We start from the raw sequence: 19,505 nt of genomic DNA, 5'->3' as shown, positions 1-19,505 counted from the left end.
CCTCTATCATATTCCCTCTATGGCTGCTTTGAGTGATGTATTGTTGTCCCTACCTTCTTGTGTTTTTTGTTGTTTTCTGTGCCCTACAATGTTTGTGCCCTGTTTTGTTCTGCTAACATGTTGTGTTTCCTCCATGTTGTTGTCAGGTTCTGTTGCAACCATGTTGTGTTGTCATGTGTTGCTGCCGTGGTATGTTGTCGTGTTGGGTCTATCATTATGTAGTGTTGTGTTGTCACTCTTGTTGTGATGTGTGTTTTGTCCTATATTTATATGTTTAATCCAAGCCCCCATCCCCGCAGAAGGCCTTTTACCTTTTGGTAGGCCGTCATTTTAAATCAACATTCGTTCTTAACTGACTTGCCGAGTTCAATTTAAAAAAAATATATATATCATATTCCTCTCGAGCATATTCATGTGTATCATCTTCCCTCTATCATCTTCCCTTTATCATATTTCCCTTCATCATAAACCTCTCTATCATGTTCCTCTCTATCATATACCTCTATATCATATTCCTCTCTATCATATTCCTCTCTATCATAATCCTCTCTATCATATTCCTCTCTATCGTATTCCACTCTATCATATTCCCCTCTTTCATTTTCCTCTCCATCATTTTCCTTACCAATCTATAAAATTCCTCTCTATCGTATTCCCCTCTATCATATTCCTCTCTATCGTAATCCCATGTATCATATTCCTCTCTATCGTATTCCCCTGTATCATATTCCTCTCTATCATATTCCCCTCTATCATATTCCCCTCTATCATATTCCCCTCTATCATATTCCTCTCTATCGTATTCCCCTGTATCATATTCCTCTCTATAGTATTCCCCTCTATCATATTCCCCTCTATCATATTTCCCTTCATCATATACCTCTCTATCATATTCCTCTCTATCACATTCCTCTCTATCATATTCCTCTCTATCATATACCTCTCTATCATTTTCCTCTCTATCATATTCCTATCTATCATATTCCTCTCTATCGTATTCCACTCTATCATATTCCTCTCTATCATATACCTCTCTATCATATTCCTCTCTATCATATTCCTATCTATCATATTCCTCTCTATCGTATTCCACTCTATCATATTCCCCTCTTTCATATTCCTCTCCATCATAATCCTTACCAATCTATAAAATTCCTCTCTATCATATTCCTCTCTATCATATTCCTCTCTATCATATTCCTGTCTATCGTATTCCCCTCTATCATATTCCCCTCTATCATATTCCTCTCTATCATATTCCCCTCTATCATATTCCTCTCTGTCATATTCATCTCTATCAATTTCCTCTCTAACAAACTCCGCTCTACCCTCCATCCACTCCCCCTTCCTTTCCGTCCTCCTCATCTCAGCACAGCTCCGCTCCATCGGGTAGATTTGGAATTCAACATTGTAACAGTGCAACACTCCCCAGATTTGTGAAATGTAAACATTGTGTGTTTAAACTGTGTTATATAGTATGCCTTGACAAAAATCAAACACAGAGTAAACCTTTTTTATAGATTTTTTTTATTGCATTTTTCATTGCATGCAAAAATACAGTATCCCGCCCTGCTCTCTCTCTCTAATACCCAGTCTACTCATCCATCTTCAAGCTTTCATCCTTTCCCTGCTCTTCTATCACCCTCTCAGTTCCACCTCCAGCTGGCTCCCTCTTTTTCTTCTTCTCCAGTCTCTTCCTCTCCTCTTTCCTCCTCTTTTCTCTCTTCTTCTCCTCCTTTTCTTGAATCTTTCTCTCCATCTCCAAGAACTCAGCTTGAGCTTTCTCTCTCTTTTTCAGCTCCTCAGAACACTTCTTCTCTTTCTTAATCCTGTCTTTCATCATGTCATTATGTATCTTCATCAGCCCCTCTAACCTCTTTTTCTCTGCCTTTTCCTTCTCTTTTCTTTCCTTCTCTCTCTTTTTCTGTTCTAACTTCTCCCTCTTTTTCTCAGCCTTCATGACTTTCTTCTGCTCTTTCTCTCTCTCATTCATCTCTTTCTTCTCCCTCTTCTTGTTCTCCTCCTCCTTGTTTTTCTTCTCCTTTCTCTCTTTCTCGTCATCTTTCAACTTCTTATGCAGTTTCTTATTTTTCTCTTTTTCCTTCATCTTCAAAAATGGGATTTTCTGCATGTGGTTCATGACCAGAAAGCCCAGTCTTCCAAGGATGGTCTCTGCTCTCTCTGATGAAGCCATCCCATTGGAGCTCTTGGAATGGGCACAGTCCGCCTCACGCTTCAATCCCTCCCTCTGTCTCACCTCCTCCTTGACGCTCCTCTCTTCACTCTCAATATCAATGCCTATCCAATAATCCTGACAGGAAGACATTGACTCTAGATGTAATATTGTTCCAATGTGTCACATTCAATACACATTTGAGTGATCGACATACAATGATGACCTCATGGGGCACACAATTTGGAGGACAGTAATTAAGGTCCCTTGTTTTTTTTGTATTCCCATTATATTTTACAATACCCATAGATGTTCTTCCTGGGTCCATACTAAAAGTAATACAAATGTTAACTCTAGTGAGGGGTGATGTTTCATACTATGAGCAAAGAGCAGCAAGGTTGGGGTCAATTCCAGTCAATTCAAGAAGAACTCTAAAATTCCAATTCTCTTCAATGCTTTGAATTGAAATGGAACTGACCCCCATACCTGTAAAGTAGTAGTGTAAAATAGGACACCTACCTTTGCCTCTTCCAGGGTCCAGGTCCTGGGTTCATCATTGCGGGTTGCCAGAGTTAAGTTAACATCTGGGTCCAGCTGGTGAGCGTGAGGGCAGAGATCCACCTCTTCACTAGGGCCCTTCACTTTCTGCTCTGGCTCCTTGTGGTCCTTGTCATGGATGCATCCCAGGATAGGAGGAATTGCTCGGACAGGGCTTTTATCACCTGTCAGTTCCTCTCTCTTGACAGTGGGTGCAACTGCACTTGCCTCGGTGTCAACTGAGCCCTCTGTGTTGTCCTCAACTGTCTCCTCTGGCAGTTTGTAGTCAATGACAAAGACTGGTGGCAGACTTGGAGGCAGCACTGAAGGAAGACTTCTGGCTGCCCATCGGTTCTCTCTCTTGACACTGGCTGTGTCTGCAGTGGCCTCTTTGGCAATTTGGCACTCTGTGGCTGAAACAGCAGGCTGGGAGGTTTCCGAGACAATGAATGAATTGCCAACGAACCGCTGAGCCAGTGGTGGGAGGGAGAAAGGATAGAATCTGTCCTCTTCCTTTATATTAGATATTGCCACAGGAGCAACTGAGACCTCAGTGGTTCCCTCTACTGTCTGCTGTGGTGGAATGGACTCATCATTATAGAAGTGTGGCAGGTATCGATGCAGCATTGAGGAAAGATGTGTATCTGTCAATAAGTCCTCTCTTTTACGAGTAGATACATCTGCTGTGGCCTCTGTTGCAACTGGGCACTCAGCAGGGACAAAGTATGAAAATACAATGAACCGCTGTGCATCCTGAGTGCGTATGGCCAATGGAGAGGGGGGATGCAACATGGTTGGTATAGGCCTCCGATTGGTGAAAGCCAGCGGTGGGAGGGAGTCAATACAGGGAGCCATGAACTCAGTGAGTGGACGGTTGGTCACATCTCTCACATTCTGTGGGAGAAAAGAAACAGACATGTTGAAAGTGATCACATTCACGACATACATACTTTATGAGTCAACGCTATTTACTTATACATCACATATACAGTGCCTTCGGAAAGTATTCAGACCCCTTCACTTTTTCCACATTTTGTTAGGAGAATCCAAGTTAGGTTGGATGGGGAGATTTTCTGCACAGCTATTTTCCGGTCTCTCCAGAGATGTTCGATCCGGTACAAGTCCAGTCTCTGGATGGGCCAATAAAGGACATTCTGAGACTTGTCCCGAAGAAACTTCTGCGTTTTCTTGGCTATGTACATAGGGTCATTGTTCTGTTGGAAGGTGACTCTTCACCACACTCTGATGTCCTGATTGTTCTGGAGCAGGTTGTCATCAAGGATTTCTCTGTACTTTGCTCTGTTCATCTTTGCCTAGATCCTGACTAGTTTCCCATTCCCTGCAATTGAAAAACATCCCCACAGCATGATGCTGCCACCACCATGCTTCACCGAAGGGGTGGTGGCAGATTTACTCCAGATGTGACCCTTGGCATTGGGACAAAAGAGGTCAATCTTGATTACATCAGACCAGAGCATCTTGTTTCTCATGGTCTGAGAGCCTTCAGGTGCCTTTTGGCAAACTCCAAGCAGGCTGTCATGTGCCTTCTACTGAGGAGTAGCTTCCATTTGGCCACTCTACCTTAACGGCCGGATTGATGGAGTGATGCAGAGATGGTTGTCCTTCTGGAAGGTTCTCCCATCTCCATAGAGGAACTCTAGAGCTCTGTCAGAGTCACCATCTGGTTCTTGGTCACCTCCCTGACCAAGGCCCTTCTCCCCCGATTGCTCAGTTTGGCTGGGCGGCCAGCTCTAGGAAGAGTCTTGGTGGTTCCAAACATCTTCCATTTAAGAATGATGGAGAACAGTGCGTTCTTGGGGACCTTCAATGTTGAGGAGAGGTTTTGAACCCTTCCCCAGATCTGTGCATCGACACAATCCTGTTTCGGAGCTCTACGGAGAATTCCTTCAACCTCAGGTTTGTTGTTTGCTCTGACATGAACTGTCAACTGTGGGACCTTATATAGACAGGTGTGTGCCTTTCCAAATCATGTCCAATCAGTTGAAAATACAACTGGTGGATTCCAGTCATGTTGCAGAAACATCTCAAGGATGATCAGTGGAAACAGGATGAACAGGAGCTAATTTCCAGTCTCATAGCAAAGGGTCTGAATACTTACGTAAAAAAGGTATTTCAACATTTCTAAAACCCTGTATTTGCTTTGTCAATATGGGGTATTGTTTGTAGATTGCTGAGAATTTGCATATATTCAATCAATTTTAAAATAAGGCTTTTACGTAAAAAAAGGTAGAAAAAGTCAGGGTGTCCGAATTCTTTCCAAAGGCACTGTATATATCTAGTGTCCTCTCAGATGCTCTGCACCAGTCTGTACCAACCCTGGGTCTTCTAGACAATGGGTCAACTAATTATAAAAATACATGCCCCACACCCAGTATAACATTGGACATTTTAGACATCTTGCAGATGCTTTTATCCAGAACGACTTACAGTTAGTGCATTCAACTTCAGGTAACTAGGTGGGACAACCATATAATCCTGATATGAAGGTCTACGAGAGATCGCTTGGTCTAGTTATTTTTATTTTTTTAAGACAACCATAAGAACTGAGGACTATGTCCATAACAATACTCAAACAGAGAGACAGACCCGATACAACACAAGAAAAGATGTCAGACAAAATAATGTTAGCTTACAATTCATGGCATATCGCACATTTTGCACATTATATTGACATGTATTTGCTTTAATCAATATTGTTCAATAGAACTCTAGTCAACTTTGTCAAAGTTGGTCTTGTTACCTCCTCAATCAGGCTTGGCATTTTCCTCGTCTCAAACCAAATCCTCTTCATCTCCTTCTCCTGCTCCCTCTGGATCTGTCTCACCAGAGCCAACCTGGCTCCCAGCTCCATCATGTAGTCTGTCTGGATCTCCCTTTCCTTCAACTGACACTCAGCCCTCCTCTGTGTCAGCGTTGAACCCTCCATGTCTTCCTCCTAGCTAACAATAACTCTGAAAAATACATAACGTTGTAGTAAGTGGCGTGTTGCTCACCAAAGTATAATGCATCTCTTTACAATGTGCACACATTTTCTTCCCATTTACTGACAATGAAGCAAGTGACAATCCTGATCCAGAGATGATTACGCAATAGGCCTATCTGAATTACTAGTCAAAAGTTGGCAACTGGAAACTCGACCAAGTTCAAATTAATCACATTTTTGCCTTTCCTATCATTATGTACACAATATCCTTATGACATCATCATTGTGATGCAAGGCGTTGCCATTGGAGATGACAAGGCACAACACAGACTTTAAAAAGAAAACTTCAGTCTCCCTCTGTACGTTACTACTGAGCCCTATCCACCCCCCACTCCATATTGGGCCTGGTTTACACAAAACACACTAATCACTTATATCATATCATTCAAAAAAGGTTTGGGGTAGAAAATGACTCTGTATCCATGCAGGACCTAACTTATTGTACAGTTTCATATATTGTATAAAACAAGGAGGTAAACACTCCAGTCTTCTCTTTGAGTGCCTCTGTGTGCACCTTCATGCAAAGAGGTCTATCAATTCAACCATTTGAAATGGATGACCATTCATTTAAGAAAAACTGATTTTCATTAGCAATTTAGCAACTATAAATTAGGTAGGTCGACTTGTTTTTTTACATAACCTTCCCTTTGGTACATATTTATTCAGATAATTGATTACAATATCAGTTGTTATTAACACAGAGAGAGGGTTTTCTTTCATCAATATAATGCATTTGCCATTAGTCTGACTCACTACAACAACTAACATGTCATCTCAGGTGTCAGGATGAACCATTTTCTCACAAAAATTGGATTCAAACAAACTGTCTCTCGTCAACAGTTTCACTTGTCACCATGATTGCATGTTAGGCCTAAATAAAAGGTCATGTAAGTACACAAGTCATTTGAAAAGTAGTTATTCTACAGAAACATAGTTATACAGTAAGTTATATTACAACCTACCTCTCCAGTAAGCAGCGTGTTCTCTCTCTCTAATGAAATAGGACATTAATAATCTGTCAGTAGTTAGTTGAATCAGTACCTTTACACTGTTCTGTTTGTCTGTACAACAGCTAACCTCCCAGAATCAGAATCTTGTGATGTCACAATGAAGGCCTCATTGCCATGACTACCCACAGAAGCTCTCATGTGTAGTCAAATGCTGGAACAATTCACTTTTTTAGCCTATGCAGCACAGTCATAATTGATATTTGCATTGAATCCATGTAACCACATGTTTTATTCAAATAAAATGCTCTACCTCATATCAAATGGTTGACCATTCATAATACAGGTGTTTTGACTAATTCAAAGTCAATATGTTTTAGATATCACAACTAGCATCCAGGTTTACTTAGGTTATTTGTTTGATCTCAGCCTACCACTAATGTCAATGTTTACCAGTCAAACGTTTGGACACACCTCCTCATTCAAGTTTTTTTTCTCTTTTTTTTCTACATTGTAGAATAATAGTGAAGACATCAATACTATGAAATAACACATACAGTGAGGCAAAAAGGAATTTAGTCAGCCACCAATTGTGCAAGTTCTCCCACTTAAAAAGATGAGAGAGGCCTGTAATTTTCATCATAGGTACACTTTTTTTTAAAGTCCATATTATGGCAAGAACAGTTCAAAACAGCAAAGAGAAATGACAATCCATCATTACTTTAAGACATAAAGATCAGACAATCAGGAAAATGTCAAGAACTTTGAAAGTACCCTCCCAACCCCTCTTGTACGCTGCTGCTACTCTGTGTTTATCATATATGCATAGTCACTTTAAATATACATTCATCTACATAGTTCCTCAATTGGCCCGACCAACCAGTGCTCCCGCATATTGGCTAAACGGGTTATCTGCATTATGTCCCGCCACCCTCCACCAGTCAACCCCTATTTTACGCTACTGCTACTCTCTGTTCATCATATATGCACAGTCACTTTAATCATATCTACATGTACATACTACCTCAATCAGCCTGACTAACAGGTATGTAGCCTCGCTACTTTTATAGCCTCGCTACTGTTATTTTTCACTGTCTTTTTACTGTTGTTTTATTTCTTTACTTACCTATTGTTCACCTAATACCTTTCTTGCACTATTGGTTCGAGCCTGTAAGTAAGCATTTCACAAGCTCAACACCTGTTGTATTCAGCGCACGTGACAAATAAACTTTCATTTGAAGAACCATCAAGCGCTATGATGAAACTGGCTCTCATGAGGACGGCCACAGGAAAGGAAGACCCAGAGTTACCTCTGCTGCAGAGGATACGTTCATTAGAGTTACCAGCCTCATAAATTGCATTCCAAAGAAATGCTTCACAGAGTTCAAGTAACAGACACATCTCAACATTATCTGTTCAGAGGAGACTGCATGAATCAGTCCTTCATGGTCGAATTTCTGCAAAGAAACCACTACTAAACGACACCAATAATAATAAGAGACTTGATTGGGCCTAGAAACACAAGAAATAGACATTAGACCAGTGGCAATCTGTCCATTTGTCTGATCAGTCCAAATTTGAGATTTTGGTTCCAACCGCTGTGTCTTTGTGAGATACAGAGTAGGTGAATTGATGATCTCTGCATATTTAGTTCCCAGCGTGAAGCATGGAGGAGGTGTGATGGTATGGAGGTGCATTGCTGGTGACACTGTCTGGGATTTATTTACAATTCAAGCACACTTAACCGGCATGGCTACCACAGCATTCTGCAGCGATCCGCCATCCCATCTGGTTTGCACTTAGTGGAACTCTCATTTGTTTTCAACAGGACAATAACCCAACACACCTCCAGGCTGTGTAAGGGCTATTTTAACAGAAATGAGAGGGATGAGTGCTGCATCAGATGACCTGGCCTCCACAATCACCCGACCTCAACCCAATTGAGATGGTTTGGGATGAGTTTGACCAACAAGTGCTCAGCATATATGGGAACTCCTTCAAGACCGTTGGAAAAGCATTACAGGTGAAGCTGGTTGAGAGATCGCCAAAAGTGTACAAAGCTGACATCAAGGCAACGGGTGGCAACTTTGAAGAATCTCAAATATGTAATATATTTTGATTTGTTAATTATAGATAAAACGTATCGGTGCTCATTGGCCATTGGACATGAACATTAAGTTGGATTTCACAAACTCAACAATGAGTGGTTTGGATGGAATCAGTGGCTAACTGCAAGCATTACAGTGCAATCATTAGGCTGCTATACACTGGAGTGGCTGTGTAGTCCCAAATCTAAGATTAAGGGTCTCTTTTCCTAGTTTAAAATCATAAACATTCAACATTGGCCATGCTGTCAATGAAGCATTATTTGTGCCGCGTTCAAAACAACTGCTAACTCGGAACTGCAAAATCTGACTTTAGTAAGTTCAAGACATCTGGGAACTCGGGAAAAATGAGCTACGACTGGGAAAATACGTTTTGAACTTTCATCCAGCTCAGAATTGTACATTCGGAACTCAGGCCTCATTCTAGAGCTACGACCTGAAGAGTCACCGCGCCACCGTCTTGTTCAAGTGAGCACAGCACAACAAGGTGAGTCCAAAAATGTATTTCTTGCTGCTACATAAACGACGTAATATGGCAGAGATATATATATATATACTGTAGCTAAGAAAGTAAGCTGTTAGCAGACCATGTGCCTCACCGAATGAATGAACTATTCCACTACCAGACAAGGCTTTGCTGATAGCCAGGTGCAGCAGTGGTACTGATGTTGGGACTCTGCTGTTGGGACAGCTTTATGTAGGCTTTAACAGTATGTGGGCACCATCTTTCACCGTTATAGTGCAATTAATGTATTGTTTAGTGTTGTATTGTGTCGTGATTTTGTTGGCATGCATCCAACATTTTTTCTTTTCTTTGCCCCACCAAGATATACAAACTAAAATCATCACTTACATTCACTGTATTTTATTCCCCTCTATCATATTCTGGGAATTATATTCCCCTCTATCATATTCTGGGAATTATATTCCCCTCTATCATATTCTGGGAATTATATTCCCCTCTATCATATTCTGGGAATTATATTCCCCTCTATCCTATTCCCTCTATCATATTCCCTCTATCATATTCCTTCTATCATATTCCTCTCCAACATTTTCCCTCTATCATAATGCCTCTATCATATTCATTAAATATCATATTAAACTCTATAATTTTCCCCTCTATCATATTCCTCTCTTTGATTTTCCGCTCTATCAAATTCCTTCTATCATACTACCCGCTATAATTTTTACGATACATCATAATCCCCTCTATCATATTCCTCTCTGTCACGAGGGTCTAGGTGTGTAAGGAAGAATCGGGTTCAGAGAGCGGAGAGTTCCACAGGAAGAAGGGCACTTTAATTCAGGACCAAAAGCAATGCCCACAACACAGGGCGCGGATTTTTTTAATATTTCTCTATATCATGTTCCCCTCCATCATATTCCCCTCTATCATATTCCTCTCATTCATATTCCTCTTGTCACGAATATTACCGACGTTGGCTCCCATTCTGGTTCAGGTGGCGCTCAGCGGTCGTCGTCGCCGGTCTACTAGCTGCCACCGATCCTTTGTTCTGTGTTCGTTTGTTTTTGTCTAATTGGTTTTGGGGTTATTTAAGTTTGTTTAGCCCACTTCTGTTTGTGCGGGCTTGTTCTACTGTATGTGTGAGAGGTGTTAGAAATTTTGTTTTTTCGCTGTCCTGGTATTTTACCTAAGGGGACTATTTGTTTTAATAGTTACGCCTGTGTTGGGTAAATACTATTTTGTTCTTTTGATTTTGGACATTAAAGCGTGTTTTTCCCGCATCCTTTTCTCTCTGCGCCTGACTCCACACACATTCACTCATAGAGCGTTACACCTCTCTATCATATTCCTCTCGTTCATATTCCCCTCTATCATATTCCCCTCTATCATATTCCCTCTATCATTTCCCTCTCTATCATATTCCTGTCTATCATATTCCTTAAATATCATATTACCCTCTATCATATTTATTATATTTCATATTACCCTCTATCATATTTATTATATATCATATTCCCCTCTATCATATTTATAAATATATCATATTACCCTCTATCATATTTATTATATATCATATTATCTCTGTCATATTCCCCTCAATCATATTCAACTCTTTCATATTCCCCTCTATCATATTCACCTCTGTCATATTCACCTCTATATCATATTCACCTCTGTCATATTCACCTCTATCATAATCATCTGTATCATATTCCCCTCTATCATGTTCATCTCTATCATTTTCCTTGCTATCATATTCCCCTCTATCATATTCCCCTATATCATATTCCGTTAATCATATTCCCCTCTATCATGTTCATCTCTATCATATTCCCCTCTATCATATTCCCCTCTATAAAATTCCTCTGTCATTTCCCTCTCTATCATATTCCTCTATATCATATTCCGTTAATCATATTCCCCTCTATCATTTTCAACTATATCATATTCCCCTCTATCATTTCCAACTATGGGGTGGCAGGGTAGCCTTGTGGTTAGAGTGTTGGACTAGTAACCAGAAGGTTGCGAGTTCAAACCCCCGAGCTGACAAGGTACAAATCTGCCGTTCTACCCCTGAACAGGCAGTTAACCCACTGTTCCCAGGCCGTCATTGAAAATAAGAATTTGTTCTTAACTGACTTGCCTGGTTAAATAAAGGTAATAAAAAAATATCATATTCCCCTCTACCATGTTTTAAGGACCGACACCGGAGATGAAAAGCAGGTACGGGGAGTCAAACATTTAATTGTGAACAGACATAGAACAAGACAGGAACAGTGTCAGTGCACTGGTAAACAAGGACATATGACAATCAATACAGAAGCAGGAAACAGAGAGTGGAACCCAACAGATAAGGGGAAGGTAATGATAGAGGTGATTGAGTCCAGGTGAGAACAATAATCCCTGACTTGCAAGATGGGGGAAGGCAGGTGTGCGTAATGATGATGACAGAAGCGATCAATGCTGGGGAGCTTGGCGCCCTCGACAGACAGGGGGGAAGATAGGTAGCAGGAGTGACACATATTCCCTCTATCATTTCAATCTCTATCATATTCCTGTCTATCATATTCCTTAAATATCATATTACCCTCTATCAGATTTATTATATATCATATTCCCCTCTATCATATTTATAAATATATCATATTACCCTCTATCATATTTATTATATATCATATTCCCCTCTATCATATTTATTATATATCACATCCCCTCTATCATATTCATAAATATATCATATTCCCCTATATCATGTTTATTATATATCATATTCCCCTCTATCATATTTATTATATATCATATTCACCTCTATCATATTTATAAATATATCATATTCCCTCTATCATATTTATTATATATCATATTCCCCTCTATCATATTTATAAATATATTATATTCCCCTCTTGTCACACACTGACCATAGTTTACTTTGTATGTTTCTATGTTTTGGTTGGTCAGGGTTTGATCTGAGTGGGAATTCTATGTTGGATGTCTTGTTTGTCTATTTCTATGTCTGGCCTGATACAGTTCTCAATCAGAGGCAGGTGTTAGTCATTGTCTCTGATTGGGAACCATATTTAGGTAGCCTGGGTTTCACTGTGTGTTTGTGGGTGATTGTTTCTGTCTCTGTGTTTTTTGTCACCAGATAGGCTGTATAGGTTTTCACGTTGCGTTTGTTGTTTTGTATTGTTTATTTATTTTCATGTCTAGCTCATTCAATTAAAGAACATGAAAAACCACCACGCTGTATTTTGGTCCGCTTCTCCTTCTACAGACGAGAACCGTTACACCTCTATCATATTTATTATATATCATGTTCCCCTCTATCATATTTATAAATATATCATATTCCCCTCTATCATATTTATTATATATCATGTTCCCCTCTATCATATTTATAAATATATCATATTCCCCTCTATCATATTTATTATATATCATATTCCCCTCTATCATATTTATTATATATCATATTCCCTTCTATCATATTTATTATATATCATATTCCCCTCTATCATATTTATTAAATATCATATTCCCCTCTATCATATTTATTATATATCATATTCCATTCTATCATATTCCCCTCTATCATATTTATTATATATCATATTGCCCTCTATCATATTTATTATATATCATATTCCATTCTATCATATTTATTATATATCATATTCCCCTCTATCATATTTATTATATATCATATTGCCCTCTATCATATTTATTATATATCATATTTATTATATATCATATTACCCTCTATCATATTCCCCTCTGTCATATGTATTATATATCATATTCCCCTCTATCAGATGTATTATATATCATATTCCCCTCTATCATATTTATTATATATCATATTCCCCTCTATCATATTCTGCTCTATAATATTCCCCTCTATCATATTTATTATATATCATATTACCCTCTATCATATTCCCCTCTATTATATTTATTATATATCATATTCCCCTCTATCAGATGTATTATATATCATATTCCCCTCTATCATATTCCGCTCTATCATATTTATTATATATCATATTCCCCCCTATCATATTTATTATATATCATATTCCCCTCTATCATATTTATTATATATCATATTCCCTTCTATCATATTACGCTCTATAATATTCCCCTCTATCAGATGTACTATATATCATATTCCCCTCTATCATATTGATTATATATCATATTCCCCTCTATCATATTCCCCTCTATCATATTTATTATATATCATATTCCCCTCTATCATACTTATTATATATCATATTCCATTTAACATTTACATTTACATTTAAGTCATTTAGCAGACGCTCTTATCCAGAGCGACTTACAAATCGGTGAATTCACCTTCTGACATCCAGTGGAACAGCCACTTTACAATAATGCATCTAAATCATTAAGGGGGGGGGTGAGAAGGATTACTTATCCTATCCTAGGTATTCCTTGAAGAGGTGGGGTTTCAGGTGTCTCCGGAAGGTGGTGATTGACTCCGCTGTCCTGGCGTCGTGAGGGAGTTTGTTCCACCATTGGGGGCCAGAGCAGCGAACAGTTTTGACTGGGCTGAGCGGGAACTGTACTTCCTCAATGGTAGGGAGGCGAGCAGGCCAGAGGTGGATGAACGCAGTGCCCTTGCTTGGGTGTAGGGCCTGATCAGAGCCTGGAGGTACTGCGGTGCCGTTCCCCTCACAGCTCCGTAGGCAAGCACCATGGTCTTGTAGCGGATGCGAGCTTCAACTGGAAGCCAGTGGAGAGAGCGGAGGAGCGGGGTGACGTGAGAGAACTTGGGAAGGTTGAACACCAGACGGGCTGCGGCGTTCTGGATGAGTTGTAGGGGTTTAATGGCACAGGCAGGGAGCCCAGCCAGCAGCGAGTTGCAGTAATCCAGACGGGAGATGACAAGTGCCTGGATTAGGACCTGCGCCGCTTCCTGTGTGAGGCAGGGTCGTACTCTGCGGATGTTGTAGAGCATGAACCTACAGGAACGGGCCACCGCCATGATGTTGGTTGAGAACGACAGGGTGTTGTCCAGGATCACGCCAAGGTTCTTAGCGCTCTGGGAGGAGGACACAATGGAGTTGTCAACCGTGATGGCGAGATCATGGAACGGGCAGTCCTTCCCCGGGAGGAAGAGCAGCTCCGTCTTGCCGAGGTTCAGCTTGAGGTGGTGATCCGTCATCCACACTGATATGTCTGCCAGACATGCAGAGATGCGATTCGCCACCTGGTCATCAGAAGGGGGAAAGGAGAAGATTAATTGTGTGTCGTCTGCATAGCAATGATAGGAGAGACCATGTGAGGTTATGACAGAGCCAAGTGACTTGGTGTATAGCGAGAATAGGAGAGGGCCTAGAACAGAGCCCTGGGGGACACCAGTGGTGAGAGCGCGTGGCGAGGAGACAGATTCTCGCCACGCCACCTGGTAGGAGCGACCTGTCAGGTAGGACGCAATCCAAGCGTGGGCCGCGCCGGAGATGCCCAACTCGGAGAGGGTGGAGAGGAGGATCTGATGGTTCACAGTATCGAAGGCAGCCGATAGGTCTAGAAGGATGAGAGCAGAGGAGAGAGAGTTAGCTTTAGCAGTGCGGAGCGCCTCCGTGATGCAGAGAAGAGCAGTCTCAGTTGAATGACTAGTCTTGAAACCTGACTGATTTGGATCAAGAAGGTCATTCTGAGAGAGATAGCGGGAGAGCTGGCCAAGGACGGCACGTTCAAGAGTTTTGGAGAGAAAAGAAAGAAGGGATACTGGTCTGTAGTTGTTGACATCGGAGGGATCGAGTGTAGGTTTCTTCAGAAGGGGTGCAACTCTCGCTCTCTTGAAGACGGAAGGGACGTAGCCAGCGGTCAGGGATGAGTTGATGAGCGAGGTGAGGTAAGGGAGAAGGTCCCCGGAAATGGTCTGGAGGAGAGAGGAGGGGATAGGGTCGAGCGGGCAGGTTGTTGGGCGGCCGGCCGTCACAAGAAGCGAGATTTCATCTGGAGAGAGAGGGGAGAAAGAGGTCAGAGCACAGGGTAGGGCAGTGTGAGCAGAACCAGCGGTGTCGTTTGACTTAGCAAACGAGGATCGGATGTCGTCGACCTTCTTTTCAAAATGGTTGACGAAGTCATCTGCAGAGAGGGAGGAGGGGGGAGGGGGAGGAGGATTCAGGAGGGAGGAGAAGGTGGCAAAGAGCTTCCTAGGGTTAGAGGCAGATGCTTGGAATTTAGAGTGGTAGAAAGTGGCTTTAGCAGCAGAGACAGAGGAGGAAAATGTAGAGAGGAGGGAGTGAAAGGATGCCAGGTCCGCAGGGAGGCGAGTTTTCCTCCATTTCCGCTCGGCTGCCCGGAGCTCTGTTCTGTGAGCTCGCAATGAGTCATCGAGCCACGGAGCGGGAGGGGAGGACCGAGCCGGCCTGGAGGATAGGGGACATAGAGAGTCAAAGGATGCAGAAAGGGAAGAGAGGAGGGTTGAGGAGGCAGAGTCAGGAGAAAGGTTGGAGAAGGTATGAGCAGAGGGAAGAGATGAAAGGATGGAAGAGGAAAGAGTAGCGGGGAGAGAGAGCGAAGGTTGGGACGGCGCGATACCATCCGAGTAGGGGCAGTGTGGGAAGTGTTGGATGAGAGCGAGAGGGAAAAGGATACAAGGTAGTGGTCGGAGACTTGGAGGGGAGTTGCAGTGAGGTTAGTGGAAGAACAGCATCTAGTAAAGATGAGGTCGAGCGTATTGCCTGCCTTGTGAGTAGGGGGGAAGGTGAGAGGGTGAGGTCAAAAGAGGAGAGGAGTGGAAAGAAGGAGGCAGAGAGGAATGAGTCAAAGGTAGACGTGGGGAGGTTAAAGTCGCCCAGGACTGTGAGAGGTGAGCCGTCCTCAGGAAAGGAGCTTATCAAGGCATCAAGCTCATTGATGAACTCTCCGAGGGAACCTGGAGGGCGATAAATGATAAGAATGTTAAGCTTGAAAGGGCTGGTAACTGTGACAGCATGGAATTCAAAGGAGGCGATAGATAGATGGGTAAGGGGAGAGAGAGAATGACCACTTGGGAGAGATGAGGATCCCGGTGCCACCACCCCGCTGACCAGAAGCTCTCGGGGTGTGCGAGAACACGTGGGCGGACGAAGAGAGAGCAGTAGGAGTAGCAGTGTTATCTGTGGTGATCCATGTTTCCGTCAGTGCCAGGAAGTCGAGGGACTGGAGGGAGGCATAGGCTGAGATGAACTCTGCCTTGTTGGCCGCAGATCGGCAGTTCCAGAGGCTACCGGAGACCAGGAACTCCACGTGGGTCGTGCGCGCTGGGACCACCAGATTAGGGTGGCCGCGGCCACGCGGTGTGGAGCGTTTGTATGGTCTGTGCAGAGAGGAGAGAACAGGGATAGATAGACACATAGTTAACAGGGTACAGAAGAGGCTACGCTAATGCAAAGGAGATTGGAATGACAAGTGGACTACACGTCTCGAATGTTCAGAAAGTTAAGCTTACGTAGCAAGAATCTTATTGACTAAAATGATTGAATGAAACAGTACTGCTGGAGTAGGCTAGCTGGTAGTGGCTGCGATGTTGACACTACACTAATCAAGTCGTTCCGTCGAGTGTAATAGTTTCTACAGTGCTGCTATTCGGGGGCTAGCTGGCTAGCTAGCAAGGTTGATTGCGTTCCGTTACTTTAAAAGAACGACAATAGCTGGCTGGCTAACCTAGAAAATCGCTCTAGGCTACACAATTGTCTTAGATACAAAGACGGCTATGTAGCTAGCTAGCTACGATCAAACAAAACAAACCGTTGTACTGTAATAGTTACTACAGTGCTGCTATTCGGGGCTAGCTGGCTAGCTACGTTAGAAGAACGACAATAGCTGGCCAGCTAACCTAGAAAATCGCTCTAGACTACACAATTGTCTTAGATACAAAGACGGCTATGTAGCTGGCTAGCTACGATCAAACAAATCAAACCGTTGTACTGTAATGAAGTGAAATGAAAATGTGATACTACCTGTGGAACGACGCGGAATTCCCCTCTATCATATTCCGCTCTATCATATTTATTATATATCATATTCCCCTCTATCATATTTATTATATATCATATTCCCCTCTATCATATTTATTATATATCATATTCCCCTCTATCATATTCCCCTCTATCATATGTATTATATATCATATTCCCCTCTATCATACTTATTATATATCATATTCCCCTCTATCATATTCCGCTCTATAATATTCCCCTCTATCAGATGTATTAAATATCATATTCCCCTCTATCATATTTATTATATATCATATTCCCCTCTATCATATTCCCCTCTATCATATTTATTATATATCATATTCCCCTCTATCATATTTATTAAATATCATATTCCCCTCTATCATAATCCTCTCAGTCATATTCCCCTCTATCAAATGTATTATATATCTTATTCCCCTCTATCAGATGTATTATATATCATATTCCCCTCTCTCATATTTATTATATATGATATTCCCCTCTATCATATTCCGCTCTATAATATTCCCCTCTATCATATTTATAAATATCATATTCAACTCTATCATATTTATTATATACCATATTCCCCTCTATCATATTTATTATATATCATATTCCCTTCTATCATATTCCGCTCTATAATATTCCCCTCTATCATATTTATAAATATCATATTCAACTCTATCATATTTATTATATATCATATTCCCCTCTATCATACTTATTATATATCATATTCCCCTCTATCATATTTATTATATATCATATTCCCCTCTATCATATTTATTATATATCATATTCCCCTCTATCATATTTATTATATATCATATTCCCCTCTATCATATGTATTATATATCATATTCCCCTCTATCATACTTATTATATATCATATTCCCTTCTATCATATTCCGCTCTATAATATTCCCCTCTATCATATTTATAAATATCATATTCAACTCTATCATATTTATTATATATCATATTCCCCTCTATCATACTTATTATATATCATATTCCCCTCTATCATATTTATTATATATCATATTCCCCTCTATCATATTTATTATATATCATATTCCCCTCTATCATATTTATTATATATCATATTCCCCTCTATCATATGTATTATATATCATATTCCCCTCTATCATACTTATTATATATCATATTCCCCTCTATCATATTCCGCTCTATAATATTCCCCTCTATCAGATGTATTAAATATCATATTCCCCTCTATCATATTTATTATATATCATATTCCCCTGAATCATATTCCCCTCTATCATATTTATTATATATCATATTCCCCTCTATCATATTTATTATATATCATATTCCCCTCTATCATATTTATAAATATATCATATTACCCTCTATCATATTTATTATATATCATATTCCCCTCTATCATATTTATTATATATCACAGCCCCTCTATCATATTCATAAATATATCATATTCCCCTATATCATGTTTATTATATATCATATTCCCCTCTATCATATTTATTATATATCATATTCACCTCTATCATATTTATAAATATATCATATTCCCCTCTATCATATTTATAAATATATCATATTCCCTCTATCATATTTATTATATATCATATTCCCCTCTATCATATTTATAAATATATTATATTCCCCTCTTGTCACACACTGACCATAGTTTACTTTGTATGTTTCTATGTTTTGGTTGGTCAGAGTTTGATCTGAGTGGGAATTCTATGTTGGATGTCTTGTTTGTCTATTTCTATGTCTGGCCTGATACAGTTCTCAATCAGAGGCAGGTGTTAGTCATTGTCTCTGATTGGGAACCATATTTAGGTAGCCTGGGTTTCACTGTGTGTTTGTGGGTGATTGTTTCTGTCTCTGTGTTTTTTGTCACCAGATAGGCTGTATAGGTTTTCACGTTGCGTTTGTTGTTTTGTATTGTTTATTTATTTTCATGTCTAGCTCATTCAATTAAAGAACATGAAAAACCACCACGCTGTATTTTGGTCCGCTTCTCCTTCTACAGACGAGAACCGTTACACCTCTATCATATTTATTATATATCATGTTCCCCTCTATCATATTTATAAATATATCATATTCCCCTCTATCATATTTATTATATATCATATTCCCCTCTATCATATTTATTATATATCATATTCCCTTCTATCATATTTATTATATATCATATTCCCCTCTATCATATTTATTATATATCATATTCCATTCTATCATATTCCCCTCTATCATATTTATTATATATCATATTGCCCTCTATCATATTTATT

General features: G+C 40.4%; 1 protein-coding gene across 1 annotated transcript; it reads right to left on the bottom strand.

Annotated features, from left to right (window-relative positions):
* Positions 1-1,279: 1,279 nt before the first annotated feature.
* On the bottom strand, positions 1,280-6,763 carry LOC135542665 (DNA ligase 1-like). Its single transcript, XM_064969780.1, has 4 exons — positions 6,677-6,763; positions 5,472-5,682; positions 2,693-3,604; positions 1,280-2,311 (listed from the first exon to the last, which is right to left on the bottom strand). Exons 2-4 carry the CDS (start codon positions 5,655-5,657, stop codon positions 1,595-1,597), a joined length of 1,815 nt encoding a protein of 604 aa, XP_064825852.1. The 5' UTR covers positions 5,658-5,682; positions 6,677-6,763; the 3' UTR covers positions 1,280-1,594.
* Positions 6,764-19,505: the final 12,742 nt, after the last annotated feature.

The sequence above is a fragment of the Oncorhynchus masou genome, chromosome 6 (assembly GCF_036934945.1).
Source record: "Oncorhynchus masou masou isolate Uvic2021 chromosome 6, UVic_Omas_1.1, whole genome shotgun sequence".
Lineage (NCBI taxonomy): Eukaryota > Metazoa > Chordata > Actinopteri > Salmoniformes > Salmonidae > Oncorhynchus > Oncorhynchus masou.
Note: the sequence above shows the minus strand (reverse complement) of the source record. Positions and strands in the feature narration are given on the sequence as shown.

What these genes read in the sequence shown, in the direction of transcription:
- LOC135542665 (XM_064969780.1), bottom strand. Translation starts at nt 5,657, where the DNA reads ATGGAGGGTTCAACGCTGACACAGAGGAGGGCTGAGTGTCAGTTGAAG. An exon ending in TGCCAAGCCTGATTGAGGAG is followed by an intron (nt 3,605 to 5,471) that starts GTAACAAGACCA and finishes TTTCTCCCACAG; the next exon opens with AATGTGAGAGATGTGACCAA. An exon ending in GGACCCTGGAAGAGGCAAAG is followed by an intron (nt 2,312 to 2,692) that starts GTAGGTGTCCTA and finishes TCTTCCTGTCAG; the next exon opens with GATTATTGGATAGGCATTGA.